General features: G+C 42.6%; 2 protein-coding genes across 2 annotated transcripts in view; one reads left to right on the plus strand and one right to left on the minus strand.

Annotated features, from left to right (window-relative positions):
• Window positions 1-11,860, minus strand: part of CEP78 (centrosomal protein 78) — a 90,495-nt gene extending 78,635 nt beyond the window's left edge. The window contains exon 1 of the mRNA XM_054987433.1: window positions 11,753-11,860. The gene's annotated coding sequence lies outside the window, so the exon portion shown is untranslated. The remainder of the gene's footprint in view (window positions 1-11,752) is intronic.
• A 1,803-nt stretch (window positions 11,861-13,663) lies between these two features.
• LOC129334311 (guanine nucleotide-binding protein G(q) subunit alpha) overlaps window positions 13,664-18,109 on the plus strand; it is a 145,150-nt gene continuing 140,704 nt past the window's right edge. The window contains exon 1 of the mRNA XM_054986307.1: window positions 13,664-13,997. Coding sequence (XP_054842282.1) covers window positions 13,862-13,997 — 136 coding nt within the window. The 5' untranslated portion in view covers window positions 13,664-13,861. The remainder of the gene's footprint in view (window positions 13,998-18,109) is intronic.

Here is an 18,109-nt window from a genome sequence, read left to right on the forward strand (position 1 = left end):
GCTGAAAAGAGTGGGCAAATAAAAGGTAGGTTGATTGGTGAGTGAGAAGGGAAAAAACGTGGGGAAAGGTGAGGATATAGGGGTTGCCAGGATGAGGGAAAGAGAAAATAATGTGGAAAAGGGGATACTGGGGGAAATGAGATGCTTCTGTAAGTACTTGTGCATTCCCCCCTCCAAAACAACCGTGCCCAGACCAGCAGCTGGCACCATGCAACTAGGCCATAGTTTTCTCAGGTAGCAGCTGCCAAGTTGAGGAAAGGAGGGAAAGCTGAAGACGGGGCAGATAAAGTTACGTCAGCTGGTGGGTGGACAGAAGCAAGCAGGAAAAGGAGAGAGGCTATGTGGACTTTCAGGAAAGGAAAAGAGGGAAAATAAGATCCCCCGCAGAAGTCCTTGTGGGCCCTTGTGGCTTGTCCTGTACTAATTTTAGTTTCCCAAGTTGTGTGGTCAGCCCTTTGCTGAGTGCATAGCAGACATCTGTCCTCTAAGATATATGGATCAGAGTGGCAAGATGAGTTGAGTCCAGAAGGAAGCCAATCTAGGAGCTAAGTCTAGATGACAAACAGCACCTGTTTTCCCAGAAGGCCAAATCCAAGAGGGCTCCCAAACTTTTAACACAACTTCTAGAAAGAAAGGATTTATCTAAAGCAGGCAAAACAATTCCTTCTGAGATCTCAGCATTATCAGTCAGCATCATCTCAGTTGTATTTGGATTCCATTTCAACCTGCTCCCTTATAGCCACTTGACCGTGGCATCATGACAGCTGAAAATCTAATGAAAGCTTTATCAGGGCTTTGCTAATCATCTTAAAACATGGCATGTTGACGCCTAAACAAATTTCTTTAGAATTAAGTCCCATTTGTTTTAGTGGAACTTAATTCCAAGTAGGTTTATGTGGAATCAGAGCCAGTGTGAATCTGAGAGTTCTGACCTATCTGTACCAAACACTCTGACCTAACCATAAACAGATCTTCAGCTAGAATTCTACAATGATGTATGAGTTTCATTTTGATATGAACACCACAGGTTTGAGATTAAGAGCATAGCATGATATAGTAAACTTTACTGAAATCAACTGAGTTAGAAAATTTAAAATAGATATGAGATCATAATGAGGCCCAGTATTCCTATTATACATTCAAAGTCCATCTTTATTTTTGAATTTAAAATATGAAAATGTTGTATTAAAATTCATCCCAAGGATGAATATTTTGCTAATATTGCTAATATTTATGGATAAATACAGTCCTCACTATCATGAGGTGTCTTGTTTACTGCAATAGAACTAGACTTAATTGAATTACTCACACTTGCAAGTGTCTGTCAGATAGAAAATGTATGCAAGATTACTCAAATAAGAGACAGCAGAGTGACATATTGAACAACACTCTAAAAAAAAGTAAAATGCCAGTGCCCATGTATAAATGCATAAACTTAACATAACGAAGAATCTCAGGATATTTTAAATATTAAACTTTATTGTGGCATAAGACTGTGCTATAGTCTACTTCATCAGATAATGTGAAATGAAGGGGGGGCTGTAAACAGCTGTAAGACCATGAAATGCAAGAGTTAGCTGTAGGTCTGTGATATTTTTATGCAGATCCCAAACATGTACAGGGAGAAAAGAAAAGAATAATGCAGCCACCTCTCTAATATTTAAAATATAATAGATTTAACACCTAGCAGAGGATGGATTATGCATAAAAGATGTTTTAGTAGCACAACTGTGCTAGCAGAGAGAATCACTGATATTATGAAGATTCTCTGGTTCTACTCAGAGCATTCTAAATGTTAGAGGAGCTGTAGAAAAGAAGTCCCATGGGCTAAAGTATTCAAAGGCGTGGTATGCCATAGGTGAAGTACTAGATAATCTGTCATCTCTTAGCTTTAGAAAAGTGGGACACATCACTATTAAAGGCCCATAAAATACTTACACAGTCCAATCCTGTTTATTTCCAGAAGTTCCAATGGCTAATATGGTATTTACTTAGTGAGTGAATTAGGGCAGCAGGCCTAACCAGGAGTTATTTGCTGAAAAGCAACTAGAGAATTATTTCTCAGAAATAAATTCCATGCAATAACATACCAACAAAGAAACCCAGCACTTTGTCAAACTTAAGCTGTCATTTTCTCTCTCATAATGAAGATCAAATCTGGATAGTAAAACTAAAATAAAATAACTCCAGCACATTATCTGCAACCCAGTGATAGATATATGCAAAATCTAACTGAGCAAGTCTGAAGAAAAAATGTTTTTTGCGTACCTGAGTTCCATTTCACCCAAACCAATAATCAGTGGAAATACCAGAATATATATATATATATATGAATGCATTCCATTAGTAAAGGGAAAAGACCAAGTGAAAATGAAAGAAGAATGAAAAAAGAGGAAGAATTACAGCCTCAGCAGCATTAAGTTACAATTTTATTGTTAACGTCAAGTTTAAGAGGTTACGGAAGGAAGGGATCACCCACACTGCCTCCTGCAGGCATTCCATTCACATTTCAAACAGAAGCAAGGGCTTTGGGGTAGGAAGTACTGTAATATGACATTACATCAGTGTATTGACGTTAATATTACATGCAGAGAATATATACTGAATCTAAGTATCATGCAGTTTGATAAAACATAGTCTTAAAGTTAATTTAGCCCCATTAGAAATAGATAACCGCAAAAAAGGCTCCTTCAAAATACAGAAGCAGCAAATGAACAGGATCCTCCTTGAACTGGAGGAGAATACAATGAATCGGTGTATTTATTATACATATAAATGTATTTAAAGTGACTAGTGCAGTATGTGAATAAATAAGTTATGCACAATCTCATACAATCTTTCTACATTTCTATACAAATAACAACCATGACCATCTATACATAGCACAAGATCTACCAATAATTTTAATTCATTCAGTATCAAAAATAGCTCTCTTACAAATATAAATTCATATGCATATATATGTACATATGGCCAGTTTTCCACAAAACAGTTCAATGAATGTAAAGCTTTTCTCTCTCTTTTGTTTGCAGAGCTGCTGACGTAAAGTCTTTAAATGACAAGCACCATAATATGGAAATCATCTGGTAAGTACACCAACTTCAGTAAGAAAGTGGACTATTGTTGTTGTTTTACAGGTTGGATACTGCATCCCGGGGTCAAGCCCCCCAACAAGCCCAACAGGGAAGCCAGCTCACTCAACCTGTTTCGTAATTTCCACTTTTTCAAGGGCTAAAAGAATATCCATAAATCCCCACCCCTTATGGTCTGTAACACACGACTCTCCAGAAGGTAACCATAAAGTGTTGGCCATTTTCCAGTTTTATGTTCCCCCATAAAACTATATTCAAACACAGAAAACTGACATGTCAAGTGAGAAGGTTCGCCTAGAGCACATGTGGCAGGTTTCTTCTACGGAGGAGCATCCAGCCTCAGAAGCCTTCACCTGCACGGTACAGTCCTCATACAAGTTTTCCATCCCATCTATTGTTTGCGAGGATTCGTTCTTAGTTAATGAGACCAAATTGTCTTCATTCTCTCTTGTACAGACTCAGCAACTCTTGGTCAGGTCTTACAACAGAAGACACCAGCAGGAGAAAACATCAGGTGAACTGAGGCATTCTTCAGGAAGAACAATTTAGGATAATTCTAAGGACTAGTGCTATCAATGTATTATTTAACATCAGGAAGATTTCGCATATAGTTGTACAGTTCCTATCTAAATGGTTAGCATTCACATGTGTTGGGAAGAAGTGATTTGGAACAGCGAAGCAATTAGGGTTACCAGCCACCAGCTCCTGTTTCACTAATTCAGACTGGCGGTTAGAGAAAAATAAGCAAAAAAATAGCTGTTGGGCCAATGGTATGATGTCCCTTTCAGGGGAAAGCTAGAAGTGACATGAGTCCTCTCTAGATTCTCCACCCTGTAGAGCAAAAAATGGAGCCTGAAGTGGCAGGCTGCCCCATATGCTCTCATAGTGATTGTCCGTCTTACTTAGAACGTTTATATACTCTGCTTTACCTTTCACACAGTTAGGGCCCAGGGTAGGTAACAACAAAAAGTAAATGATATATGTCAACTGAACCCGCAATTAGTTACCAATATATCTGGATTTTTACCAGCCAAGCAAAACTATACGTAGTCCATGAAAAAGGGTTACAGAAACACAACTGATGCTATAGCCTGGTTCTATGCAAAGTTCAGTGTGCCGAAACCAGAGTAATCTATGGATTTGGGCATGTCTAATTCTGCAGCAGATTGCTGCCTGAGAATACATCAATACAAGGATTTCTAATTTCAGAAAGAACTTCAAAACCCTTTGATGTGTGTACATGGAGCTGCTGGTATTGTTAGTTCTCCTTCTGTTGCCAGCTCTGCACTCCACAGAAGATCAACTGTGCAGTGCCAGTGATCGACTCCCAGTTTTTTAAAAAAATAACCTTTTCTGAGATTTCCTGTTAACTTTCTGTTTCAGCTTCACAGCACTGAATTGAAAGCCTGTAAAACTAGTGTGAGCTTGCTCTTACATAAAGAGAACAGCACTCCTGGGACCCATGTAAGCAATTCCCTCACTTTTCATAACCATTACGACAAGCTGTTTCCTATTTTACAGCCATCACAATCTGCCTTCTTGCAGGTCTCATTCACACTATAACTTCTCAGTACCAACAGATTCCCCCCATAATTTATCTAACAATAACAAAAATTTGGTTGTTAGAAGCAAGGCCTTTACAGTTGTAGCCCCAGATTGTGGAATGAACCGTCCAGTAGAACTGAGGAACTTTAGAATGATGAGAGTGTGCTCTCTCTCTCAGCAGAGAAGCCCAAGGGTGGAAAGAGAGGAATAAAATACATATGAGCACAGAGACCGCTGTAGGTGAGTTTGCAGTTTTACTCCCTGCCCACCATTCATTTTCTTTTGGCCTTGCCTGCTTGCCCTCTCCCCTCCCACTGCAGCAGCACAGCCAAGCACTTTTCCTCAAAGGTAGGGCAGGAGATAATTGCTGGAGGGTGGCTGCTGGAGGAGACAGGAGATGGGACAGGAAGAAAAGTGTTTTACTTCCTACCCCAGCATCTCTTCCTCTCTCCAACAGTCAATGGTGTTTAGCACAAGTCAATCAAGTACTTTTCTGCTTTATTCCTTGCCCTGGCTTTGAAAAGTGTTTGGCTTCCTGCTCCTGAACCTTGGCTGCTGTCGGGCTGGGGAGAGAGAGATGCTGGGCAGGGAGTAAAACACTACTCCCAGTGAGCAGCGGATTGGGGTGCTCTGCCTATACTGGCTCCCTGCTCTCCCTGCAGCACATCTAATTAGGATGTACCCTGGATCCTTCCTCTCATACTGTTCAACTGACTGGGGTGTGGCTTCTTCTTAAGGGCACCCTACTCCCCACTGCATAGTTAACCGGGGTGCCACACCATCTGCCTCAGACATCACTGCAAGTTTTGGCAGGTGCCATGGTTGGGGAACTGTGACTAAAAGGATCAGAAATATCAGAAAAAATGCTGTTGAGATTGTTTAAATGTCTAGTTCCTGGTATCTCATTTCCAAAGCAAGAGCTAATCCTTTTACAAAGTTTGCACTATGACAAGCACATGACATGAGCCTGCTTGCGGGGAAGGTGGGATATAAATCAAAATAAATAAGTAAATAAATAAATAAATGCAGCCCTGTCCATGGTTATTAGTTTCTTAATGATCAAAGGGGATTCCTGCCAATACATAAAAATGCAATTGACAACTGTTTACTTTAGGAATGTAAATGTGTTTATGTACAGCGGACTAGACCTTTCTGAGCTCAATAGAGCTTACCTAAAACATTTATAGGATCAGTCTGCACGAGATCTGTCTGAAGTTGGCTAAATTGGTTTCTCTCGTAGATTTGTTAAGCTGTAGCAATGCCACTTCATAGCTATATTTGCCACATTATGAATGAGCTTTACCTGCTAATTCTGCAGATCAAATTGTTGTTAAAAGTAGAATAGCAGATAGGGCTGTTTTCTTCCTTCGTTTGCAATCCTACTTACACATCATCCCCTCACTCTCCTCTAACACCTGTGACTCTTGCAATCCTGAGGCAGCTGGTTGGGAAGGAGAGCAACATTGCAGTTCGATTTTTCCAGGTAGTCAGCACACCTAACTCCATGCAAACTATTATAGTGTCTCTGATCTAGACAGATACAACCCCCTGCTGCAACCTATGAAAATGATTATCTTGGCCAAAATCTGTCTCTTGGTAAATGTGGTGTAATACATATTATGAAAAGCTACCGCGTTTTAAAAATGTATTATTTGGTTAGCATTAGACCGGGCAAACAAGGGAAGTATCTTATTTCTCTTGAGGTAACTGAACTGTACACACGGGGCTCTCCTGGATGAACTTCTACACTTAGACATAACATTTATGAAGTATAGTGTGTGTGTGTGTGTGTGTGTGTGTGGTGGGGGGAGTCTTGATTGGTACCTGGGCATTATTTCTCCTTTCCTCTAACATCATCTCTGATCTTTCTAAAGAACAACAAAAGTATGCTATAAAATGTGCATGTTGAGAGCAACCCCAATACTTTAAAGAAAAGTTCTGCCTAATTTTAAAGAAGTAGTGAAGAAAATACAAAGAAAAAATATACCCAGAACTTTCCAACAGTTGGTCACAATATCTCTACCTTCAGCACCAGAGAGGCCCCAACTTTTCCAACCTGCAGGCATCTTGGTAATTGTGACACAGGGTAGTGGGCACAAACAAAGGAGGTGGGGACAACTACAAAATATCAGAGAATGATATGCATAACTAATAGTAACTCTTCAACATTTCAGGCAGAAACTCTGTCAGGACACCTTTTTAAATGAACTTATTGTTTGAAAATATTTTCTTGCATACATATAGCTTACCTTCAGTCATACAGAGATCTTTGTGCTGTCATAGCAGCTGCTGCTATACTTTTCTAAAATCTACAGTGCCAATCAAATCTCCAATGACCAGTCAGAAGTCCTGCAGGTCAAAAGTCCCTCCTGTCTCCGTTTTCTAAAAACACTTGATGGGTATCAGGAAAGGCATCACTGGCACCATAGTGTCCCGGATGCCATGTTGGGGACCCCGGTCTACATGATGAGAGTTTGCACAGATCCTTCTTAGATTTTAATACTAATATAATACAGGCATCCACCCAAGTCTTTGCAGGTTCATTATTTAAAAAGACAGATTAATATGTTTTCAATATACGGCTACTTCTTCAAAGTGAAACAGAACTCATTCACCAAACTATCAACTTCTGGAATTGACCCCATTTTCAAACTTTTATTCCTAATTAACTTCTTCTATTTAAATAGGTTTTCCCATGATTTGTCAGTGTTCATCCTGTGGTGCCTTAACTTGGCCTTTTATCTTTTTTAGTATCAACTGACTCCACTGTGTGTATTTATTTATGCTGTTTATAATCTGCCTTATGTTATTTATAATCTGTATATAGACTCAAGGTGAATCACACAATTTAAGTCAATACAATCAATAGTTGGGACATTCAGTAATAAAATAACAGTATGTATGCATTATAGAATTTTAAAAGAAGCAAATTTGAATACAGGAATACAGAGATAACACATTGCTGGAACAAAATATAAGTAACTTGAAGCCTCTCAGACCACAGCAAAATGAATTTCATTGTATCACTGATCTCCAAGAACAGACGTATTTTCATTTTTGGCATTGGTACTATTTTAGCCTTTTCAGCTTCTATTTTTGTTTAAAATTGGTCTTATTTTTCAAGTCAAATAAGGTAGGTGTGTGGTTTGCAAATATCATTGGCCCTATCTTGGACTCTCTTAACCTGTTTTATTAATCTAAATAAGGAAAATACATAATTTATATGTTATAATGGTATCTTAAGCATAAGGGGAAAATATAGTCTTTCTGATATGGAAAAAAAAGTGTTGAAGACATCCAAAATAATCAGTTTTCTTTAGCCATATCTGGACTTACTATGAACTAAATTAGTATACGTTTTCCCATTTGAAGTGTCCAGCTGTGCATTAGATATACTGTTCAAGTCTTAAGGCATGAATCTTACCCTCTCTAATAATTTGATCTATTTTCCTTTTATAAAGAAATACCTTCCTTCCAAATTTTTCATTATTGATTCTATGCTCATCCATACTTTGCTATTAAATGCAATTAGAACTCGTGTTTTACTTGAGGCTGCATGTATGATCTGACCTTCCAAAGATAGTAGATAAGATGTTTCATGCTCAATTTTGACAAGGGTCTCCTGCATGAAAAGTACCAATTTTCTCCAACTGAAGTGTAATTTTAATTCTATGTTTTTAAAAAGGACTATTCAGTCCGTTCACATTAATTGATAAACATTTAAATTTATCCATCCTTTAGTAAATTTACTAGACAAATACAGCCGCTATTAAAATAGCTACATGATGATGATATTAAGAATGGGTCTTTTTCCCACTATACTAATCCATACTATGATGGATGCCAACAGGATCCTGGGATCTGTGAAGGCCCCCACTGGTGCTTAATTACTAAAAGCATGTAAGGATCACATCAGTGAGTCCCTACTGTCCATTATAAATCACCAACTCACTCACTGCACCTTTCCTTGGGCTCCTACTTAAAAAAAAACATTGTAAGAGAAGAAAACACACAAGAACACATGAAGCTGCCTTATACTGAATTAGACCATTGATCCTTCAAGGTCAGTACTGTCTACTCACTGGCAGCAGCTCTCCAGGGTCTGAGGTAGAGGATTTTCATATTCCCTACTGCCTGATCCTCTTAAGCTGGAGATGCCACAGATTGAACTTGGAATCTTCTGCATGTAAAGCAGATGCTCTGAGCCATAGCCTCTCTGCATTATGTAGTCAATTACTATCCAATTTCTTAATTTGCCTTTTCTGGGCAAGGTGACAGAGCAGTAACAGAGCAACTCTAAGTTTTCCTGGAGAATTCATCTGCCTTACATTCCTTTCAGACTGATTTCAGGCCAGTCTATGGGACAGAGACGATGCTGGTGGTCTTAGTTGATGATTTCCATTGGAACATAGAGAACAGCTTTGCCTCTCTGTTGCTGTTCCTGATCTAGATGTTTGGAAGTAGATGCAAGAATTAAAGGATGTGCTTTGGATTGGTTTACATTGTTCTTTATATGAGCAGGACTCAAATGTGTTGCTGCTGGGAGATCTCATCATTGGTGTGGGACTTCCCTTGCGGGGTTCCACAGGACCCGGGTCTTATCCCCCATGCAATCCAATCTCTATGTAAAGCTCTTATATTTTAGAGTAGGCTGTGTTGAACATGCTGATCACACGCAGGTCCATATCTCTTTATCCAGATCACTTGGTGACAGTACAGAGGTCCTGGTGACTTCTGTGATAAAATGGCTAAAGTTGAACAAGTTGAAGCTGAATCCTGACAACAAAGAAGTAATACTGTTTGGAAAGGCTGAGTCTTGAAGGATGTTGTATTTTCCACTTTCCATGGAGTCCAAGTGACACAGACTCAAGCCCCTTATGCACAAAGAACATAACACCTCACTTTCCCTGAAGTCAAGCCAAACGACATAGAATCAGTTTGTATGTGACCATTTGCACCTTTCATTGGAGCAGTGATGAATTGCTGGCAAAGCTCCATTCCCATCTCCCTCTTTGTTGCCTCCAAGCAGCCTATCATAAAGCAGATTTTTTTTTAAAAAGTCGTGGTATAAGCACTCCCAGGAAAGCTGGGGAAAAGCTGCACAGTGGCTGGAGTGACTACTCATGGCGGCAAATCTGATGTAGATGGTTATAAAATGCTGCAGTGTGGGAACAGAACCCACAGGAACTGACCTATGCAGACTTGGCTTCAGTTAAGAGCCTAGCAGTTATACTAGATTACAAGAAGTTACTGCAGCTGTAAAAAAGGCATTCTTTCATCTTCACTTAAAAGATGGCCCCCTACCTACCTTAACTCAACTGATATGGCCACATGGATCCATGCTATGGTTACCTCAAAGGCAGACTACTGAAATACTCTACATGGACCTGCCTTTAAAGGCAACTTTGACACTCCAGTTGGTACAGAATGCTGCAGACCGGCTATTATTGCATGCAAAGCAGAACGTGCATGTCATGCTCATTCTGTAGATGTTCCATTCGTAGCCCATCAGTTACTGATTCATGGTTCTGGTCCCTTAATGGCCTTGGACCTGCATACCTGCAGGACCATATATATCTTCTGCTATGCACTGCAACAAGAATGCTCCTACAGTTCTATAATTTTGCAGAATGGCCAAAACAGAAATGCCCAGGAGGATATTTTTATAATGGGATTAGAACCACAGTATAATGTAACAGCTCAAAAGCCTGCTTCTGTAAGGGAATAGTACTGTAGTCTGATGGCTGTTGTGGGTTTTCTGGGCTGTACTGCCATGGTCTTGGCATTGTAGTTCCTGACGTTTCGCCAGCAGCTGTGGCTGGCATCTTCAGAGGTGTAGCACCAAAAGACAACAACCCCACCCCTCCTGAGTAGATATAAATGACCTGCCAACATCTTTTCCACACTGTGACACTGAGAGATCTCTGTCTTTTGGTGCTACACCTCTGAAGATGCCAGCCACAGCTGCTGGCGAAACGTCAGGAACTACAATGCCAAGACCACGGCAATACAGCCCGGAAAACCCACAACAACCATCGTTCTCCGGCCGTGAAAGCCTTCAACAATACATAGTACTGTAGTCTATTGCAATGTTTATTTCAAGTCTCATCTGCTTTTTTATTACAATGTCCTCTACCATGTAGCCCCTCTTCTTCATTATGGTATATCACGCCTCAAGTTTTTTGTTTGCATTATTTTCCAGTTTATAATCCAAGGCATTCTTTATTGATGGTCTTTGTAGGCTGACTGAATTGTTTTTCATATTTTGTAATCCACCTTGAGTCCCACTGAGAAAGGCAGGCTATAAATACATATAGTAAGAATAACAAACAGAAGATTGATGTAGAGAACAGCTTGTCATTAAAGCCCTTGTATACTTTAGATATATAGTCAAACAGCAGACACAAAGTATTTAGCATTTTAAGATTTAAGCAACTTGTGCAGCTTATCAAAGTTTTTAGGTTTTTTTCTTCTCAATTCATATTTGCCAGGAATAGAGCCAGGAGCTTTGGATAGAGAATAGCTTATTTAGCTTATCAAGCGTTTCAATTCAGTATGTACAAGAATACATAGTAATATATAGTAAAATAATGTATATAGCATTTAATCCTTCAATTTTTAAACACAAGCAACGTATTTATCAGCTTTATATTTAAAATACCTTGGGCAGTTTATCAAAGTTTTTAATCTGAATCCTCTCAGTTCATAGAAGTCCAAACCTTCCATTTTCTTCAGCTGCTTAAATCATAGCACACCAAAACATCCAATGTCTCTTAAATATATTTTCACACAGACCAAAACACTATGTCCAGCAGTTTGCATAGAAGATGATTCCATACAACACATCACACACTAGAGTTCTCAATCATGTTCCCGTGGGAAACAGAACTTTTGACTAAAGATAAATTAATAAACGCTAGAAGCATCAGAAGCATGTAATTCAGCAACTACCGTTAGTTTGTATAAGGGGGGGGGGAGGAAATGCTTCTATATGTACACACCATCTCGAAGCTCAAAAAGGCAGAACAAAAATCAAGAGGAATCTCTTCACAATATCTACACATGACAGCGACTCAGCTAACTAAAAGTAGGCGATGAGGTATAAAACTCACTACCGTTGGAGCCAAATGCTTTAAATGGTCCAGAAACCCCCAGTCTCCGGCCAAGAGGTCCTGTAAAGACCCCACCCACATCGTATCGCTCTTCGCCATCGGCGTTGCCTGCAGCTCTTGCCCCGGTTATATAGCTCCGCACCGGAAGGGAGTAACCCCAATGTTAGTCCGGACGGGACAGCTGGCGCCTCCAACCAAGCCTCGGAAGGCAGCAAAGGGCAACAGGCAGCTGTCTGCCTCTAATCGATATTCTCCCTTGCCGGCTACAGGAGTTGTTCTGGTTCCACCAAAAAAGGCACTGTTCCTTGCAGGCATTAAGTGAAGAAAAAAAAAGAGAGATACTAAAAGGAATGACAAGAATGCCCATTGGAAACAAAGGGAGATGTCTGAAGACCCATTAAATATAATGGGAATGCCAATTGACTTGCATGGGACCCAATGAAATACATTACAGTACAGAAAAGTTACAATGAAAATGTGGCAGGGGTTTAGAGAAATTTGCTTGGGCCTGGAATGACAGGCTGTCCAAGGGAATGATGGTCGTTGGGAGCAGCATAAGTGTTCTGGGACTGTAATGACAGATCCCAGAATGGGATAACAGCCCCGGAGAGTCAGAGCCGGTCCCAGGGACCACCATTCCACTCTGGAGTCTGGTATTCCAGTCCCAAGAACCATCATTCCACTCTGGGGCTGTCATTCTTGTTCCAGAATCCTGGAGCTGTGATTCTACTCTGGAGACTTTCATTCCAGTCCCAGGACTGACGTTCCAGATTCAACAACACAAATTTGACTCTCAGGGACCGTCATTCTACTCTGGGGATGGGTCTGTCACTCCTGTCCCCAAACATGCATTTGTTCCGCAGGGAGCATCCTTCCACTCTGGGGCCTGTAATTCCAGGCCCAGAGTGGATTTCTCTGAACCCGCTTTGCATTTTCTTAGCAACTGTCGTGCGCTGCAATATATTTCAATGGAGCCCATGCAAATCAATGGGGATCCCTGACTTCCGTTACATCCAATGAGCCTTCAAGCATCTCCCATTGTTTCCAACGCGCATTCTTGTCATTCGTTTTAGTACATCCCCGGGAAAAAATGCGGCTGATCCATCCTCTGTTATTGCTGGTGCGTGGCAGCGCTGCAGTATAAAGTGGGTCTGAGGGTTTATTTTCCTGGTATTTCGTTTCAGGGAGGGGGAATGGGAGAGCCAGGGAAAGAGAAAAGGTCGGCCATATTTCTCCCTTTACCACGCCCGACGAGCTGAGCCATTGAAATCAGGCTGGCTACATATTGTATATGCACTACAGGCTGTGCCTTCCTCCACCCACCCTCCTTACAGTAAGGGCAAGACGGAACCGAGAAAGGAAGCGCAGCCGCCTTCGAAGACCAAAAAAAAAAAAAGCAAGCAAGAGAAAGGCCACCCCTTCTCTCTCTTCATCCCCACTGCTGTGGAGATCCTGAGAGCGAAGCGAGCGCTCTCCCAAAGGCAACAGGAAAAGCCTCCCCCCGCCCTGTCGTGTGGCGAGGAGTCTCGGGCTGCCTTCAGCCCAGGGAGGGGAGCAAAGAAAATGCGTGTGTGGAGCGGGGGAGGGCTCCAGCGGCATTAGCTTTCCTGAGGCGGCGGCGGCGGCGGCTGGCTTGAGGAAGCCGGAGGGGGCACTGGAGCGAACCCGAGGGAAGGCTGTGTCAGTCTGCAGGCGCGGAGGAGGGGGCAGAGGGCGTGCGCACCAGCTCTTCGCGCTCTGCTGAGCAGCGCTGTGGCGGCTGCCGCTGCTTCTCCGCCTCCGCCTCCTCCCGTGGCTGTTTCCATGTTGTTCGGTGCCTGACTGGAAGAAGAGGAGGGGTCGGGAGCGGCGAGTGTCAGAGGCAGGCTTGGGGAGGGAGGGGGCTGCGTTAGCGGGGGTGGGGGTCGGAGGCGTCCCAGCGTCTCCTTGCGTGTTAGCGGGAGGGCTCTTCCCGGGTTAGCCTGTTGTCCCCAGCAGCGGGGGCTCCCGGCCGAGGAGGAGGAGGAAGAGAAAGGCTTTCTTGCATTCGTGGCTTTGTGGCTCAGTGTGTGTGTGGTGCGTGTGTCTGTTTCGGAGTGGGGGCGGGGGTTGTGCCTGAACCAGTTAGGAAGAATGACTCTGGAGTCCATCATGGCGTGCTGCCTGAGCGAGGAAGCGAAGGAAGCCAGACGGATCAACGATGAGATCGAGAGGCAGCTTCGCCGGGATAAGCGCGACTCCCGCCGAGAGCTCAAGCTTCTGCTCTTGGGTAAGTCTCGGCCGGCAGCGCCCTCCGCCCCAGCCCCGGGCATCTGCTCTTAGCGCGCGCCCCCCCCGCTCGCCGCGCCGCACACCCCAAGGGTCGGGGGCGTCTGCGTGTAGGGCCCCTCTCTATGCATGTGGCTGCCTTCCCCGTGCGTGATGGGAAGAAGCGTGTACGGGCTGCATTGGGATTTTCTTGCTGTATACGGTTATGCACATTGGGGTGATCCACCAGCTAACCGCTGCTGTTGGGAATCAGATCATGGTGGTGGTGAAGGTGTGTGCAAGGCAGGGAGGGGACGGTTCAAACTCGAGTTCCCTCCCCTTTTCTTCCTTCCTTCCTTTCTTCCCTTCTCATTCCAGTGGGGCTTTGAAAGCTCCATAATAATCTTCGCTACAGTGGAGATGCAGAAAGGAGTGATGCGCTCGCTGGGACCCTTTGCCATATCCATCATCATACCCTCTCCTTCTATCGCGTACAATTGCGTGTCTGCCTGAGCAAACAGATGCATGTAGCGAGGCGAATGGCTGTTTCTGGATCCTGTGGGTGGCTTCGTGTGGAGTGGACGCCTGCTGAAAATGGAGAGGAAGGGGGTGGGCGAAAGGGAGGGGAGGGAAAAGAGAGATCCAGAGGAGGGTGGATGTCAAATGCGTTTTTGAGGTGGGAAAGCTGTGAGGTTGAAGGGAAGGGAAGGGAAAAGGAGGGGGGTTGCCTTCTAGGATTGATGGTGATAGAATTTAATGTCTGCATTGCTCAGTATGGGGTGCACACCTCAGGAAGGTATGTGTGTTTGCTCTGTAAGTGTGACTTTTGTTTTGGGCATGTGTTCAGATGCAAGAGAGAGAATGCTTAGCTTTGCACCCAGTGGCACCTGAAGACAAATCTGTGCTTGAGGATGATGGTCCTTTAGAACCCTCTCAGTGGATGTGAAATGTGCCCGGCTCTCTTTAAGGGGGTGCCAGATAGGAATAACAACAATAGGAGACACCACAGTGGCCTAATAGCTACTCTGTGGCAGTGCTAGAATAGAGGATTCTATATGTTCTGTGCTGTAGGCTCTCCCTCCTCCCACCTGCCAACACTGAGTGTGCTGTGCAATTTAAAAAAATGGAAATACGGCATTACCATCTTATCTGATTCTGTTTAGGCAAATTCCAGTAACATCCTCCCTGGTTCTTGTGACTGAAGTTGGTTCTCAGTTCCCTGTTTGCAATTACTGGTTTCTAATTCTCCATTCCAGTTACAGATATCAATGAGACTTAAGCACATAGGCAGGTAAAATAATCTTTGGACAATCTCAACTCAGACATCCCTGGAGGCAGGAGACAATGGCCTGCAAGGGTCATAGAACGGTACCCGGTCCAATGCTTAGTTTTATTGTAATGTGCTCCAGAGTGGAACATCCCCCAGAAATCCTATAAGTGTCGCATTGTTAAATAACTGAAAAATCTGAGGATGCTCTGCCATATAATCAATTTTGGGACCATATCAACTCATACATTCCTGAAATCAGAAAATGGTGCCTGGCAAAGTGGCATATAGCAGTACTCATTCCAAGCTCTGTTTTTTACTGGATATCTCCAATAATCTCATTAGACTGGGTTGAATTGTTAGCAATTGGAAAATAAGAAACTGCTCATCCCCCCCCAAAAAGCTTTGGACCATTCCAGCTCATACATGCTTAGAACCTGGAGTCTGTGCTCTTGTAAGGTGCCATAGAGTGTAGCTGTTCCAAAGCCTGGTTTTTAAGCAAACCATTCCAGACCAGGATAGGGTTTCCAGCCTCCAGGTAGTGGCTGGATATCTCCTGGAATTACAACTGGTCTCCAGGCCACAGAGATCAGTTCACCTGGAGAAAATGGCTACTTTGGTGGGTGGACTCTATGGAATTATGCCATGCCAAGGTACTTTCCCTCCCCAAACCCCACTTTCTCCAGGTTTCTCCAGGTTTCACCCCCCAGATCTCCAGGAATTTCCCAACTTGGAGCTGGCAACCCTAGACCAGGATGACTCCAGAAATCCTATTGGATAGCATTGCTGAGGGCCAAGCTACACATGACGAATGACACTTGAATGGCAAGTGTATTTCTCCCTGTTCACTTGCCCTCCACTCAATCCACTTGCCGTTCAAGTGTCATTCGTCATGTGTAGCTTGGCCCTAAGTGACAAAAGACTGAGGATCCCTCACCTCAGATTGGGGTGGCCAAAACTCAGCAAAGAATAAGGAACTAAGAGCTGTTGGACTGCAAAATAAGCTTTGTACCACTTCTGTTTCCAGAGAGGTGTGCATTGAGGAGGTTCAAGGCTTATATTGGGCTGCAGAGATTATCATAGTTTGTGACTGGGCTGGAGAAAAGGGAAACGGGAATCAAGTCAGCATCATCTAATAGTGTACTGTACTACATAGATTAAATCAAAGGTTGTGACTAGAAATGACAGGGCCTGAAAAATGTTTCTAGGAAACCTGCGGGTGTTAACAACGCTGACTACCGGATGTGAAAGGTTCACTGGTTTATTATCCCCCTTATTTGCTTTGCAAATAAAAGTAGTAATTCAGTTTACAGCACAACTTGCTTTAAAATAATCTGAAGGTTTCCCACTGTAGGGAGAATTACAAACATATTTAGTGATTGTATAAAATATATGTATCCATTCTTTTCTCTTCTATGGGTGGTATGAGAAGATGAGTGGAAGACTGTGGTAATGACAAGAAAAAGAACTTTGACTTTTGTTTTAGATGTAGCTGGGTTATTCAAGGGACGTGGGCCAGAAAATAAGTATTTAGAATGTGGTCATTGTTATAAGGCAATTGAGCTAGACTATTAAGATGTTTCCAACTCTGCTACTGTGCATTACAATGTACAATATTGTGTGTTTCAATGTGCAGTATTGCTGCATTTGGTTCTACCCTGCTTAAATTGGCGTGAAATTAAACGCCCTGAAAGTGTAGATTTGGACTCTTAGCACCTTCCCTTAGTTTCTACACACAAACTATTCCGTTTACTTGCGAAGTGATTCACTCATACATATGCATGTGTGACTGATAACAGGGTCAGATCTGTTACAATCTTGCATTAGATAATGAGTAACAGTTGGATATATAAAGACGTCTTTTGTGAAATAAGTAATTTTTATTTGTTCAACGCTCTCCATGTAGTAGTGCTGTGTTAGGCAGCTTCCACACTGGGATTTTTTCGTGCACTGAACACAGGAAGCCCCTCAGTTAAAGGAGAATGCCCCCATGACACCATGCTCATTCTGAGTGATTTGTGTGCTTCCTGGGGCTTTCCCCTTTAAAACAGATGAAAATAAACCTACTTTGATCTGGTTCAAAGACTGAACTGTGGGTTAGTAATGTGGTTTGATGTGAAACTTAAATATGGTGTGCAGTCGCAAGTCTGTATGTTTTTAAACAAGAGAAATTATCCTACTTGGATGTTGTGAAGGAATGAACTCACAAGTCCTTCCCAATTCCTTTTGAATTGACCCCCTCAGGAGGTCAGAAGAGCCCTGTGGTCACCCCAAGTCTCTGCTTGGTAATGTGCCCCTTTCCCTTGTCCCCCAAGGCTGCTAGTTATAACCTGGGTAACCACCAACTGCCACCAGTAACTCTTAGGAGTATCTCCTACGGGATGTTTAACAGTTCGTACCTATGTTGCCATTTAGAGGCCCCTCTTAGCTGCTGCTCCTTCCACTATGCTTCTACAAGAAAGCAGTGGGGAGTTCTAGTGCAACTTTGCATTTTGAGCTATCGTGCTCTAAGGATGGCAAGTTTTTCTACTGCTCCTCCCTGTTGCCAAACTTTAGGTAGCAAGGCCAAATAGGCATGGTCAGACTTAGAAGTTTCAGAACATTTAATAAATGAATAAAATAATACATATGTTCTGTTCAAGCTTTCAAGATTAGCAAGAGAACAAAGAAAAAGTGAAAACATGCAGTCCTCCCTCCTCACTTCCTAAATGATGTTTGATTTAGGACAAGCTAGCTTTATTTGAAGTTGCAATAAGTTAGAGTTCATCATTACCTTAGATCTCCTGCTTGGAGCTTCTCTCCATTATTGCCTTCCTCGTGGACAAGATGGAGTTCCTCTGCAAAAGCTTCGTCCATCTTGGCTTGTG

The sequence above is a fragment of the Eublepharis macularius genome, chromosome 8 (assembly GCF_028583425.1).
Source record: "Eublepharis macularius isolate TG4126 chromosome 8, MPM_Emac_v1.0, whole genome shotgun sequence".
NCBI lineage: Eukaryota > Metazoa > Chordata > Lepidosauria > Squamata > Eublepharidae > Eublepharis > Eublepharis macularius.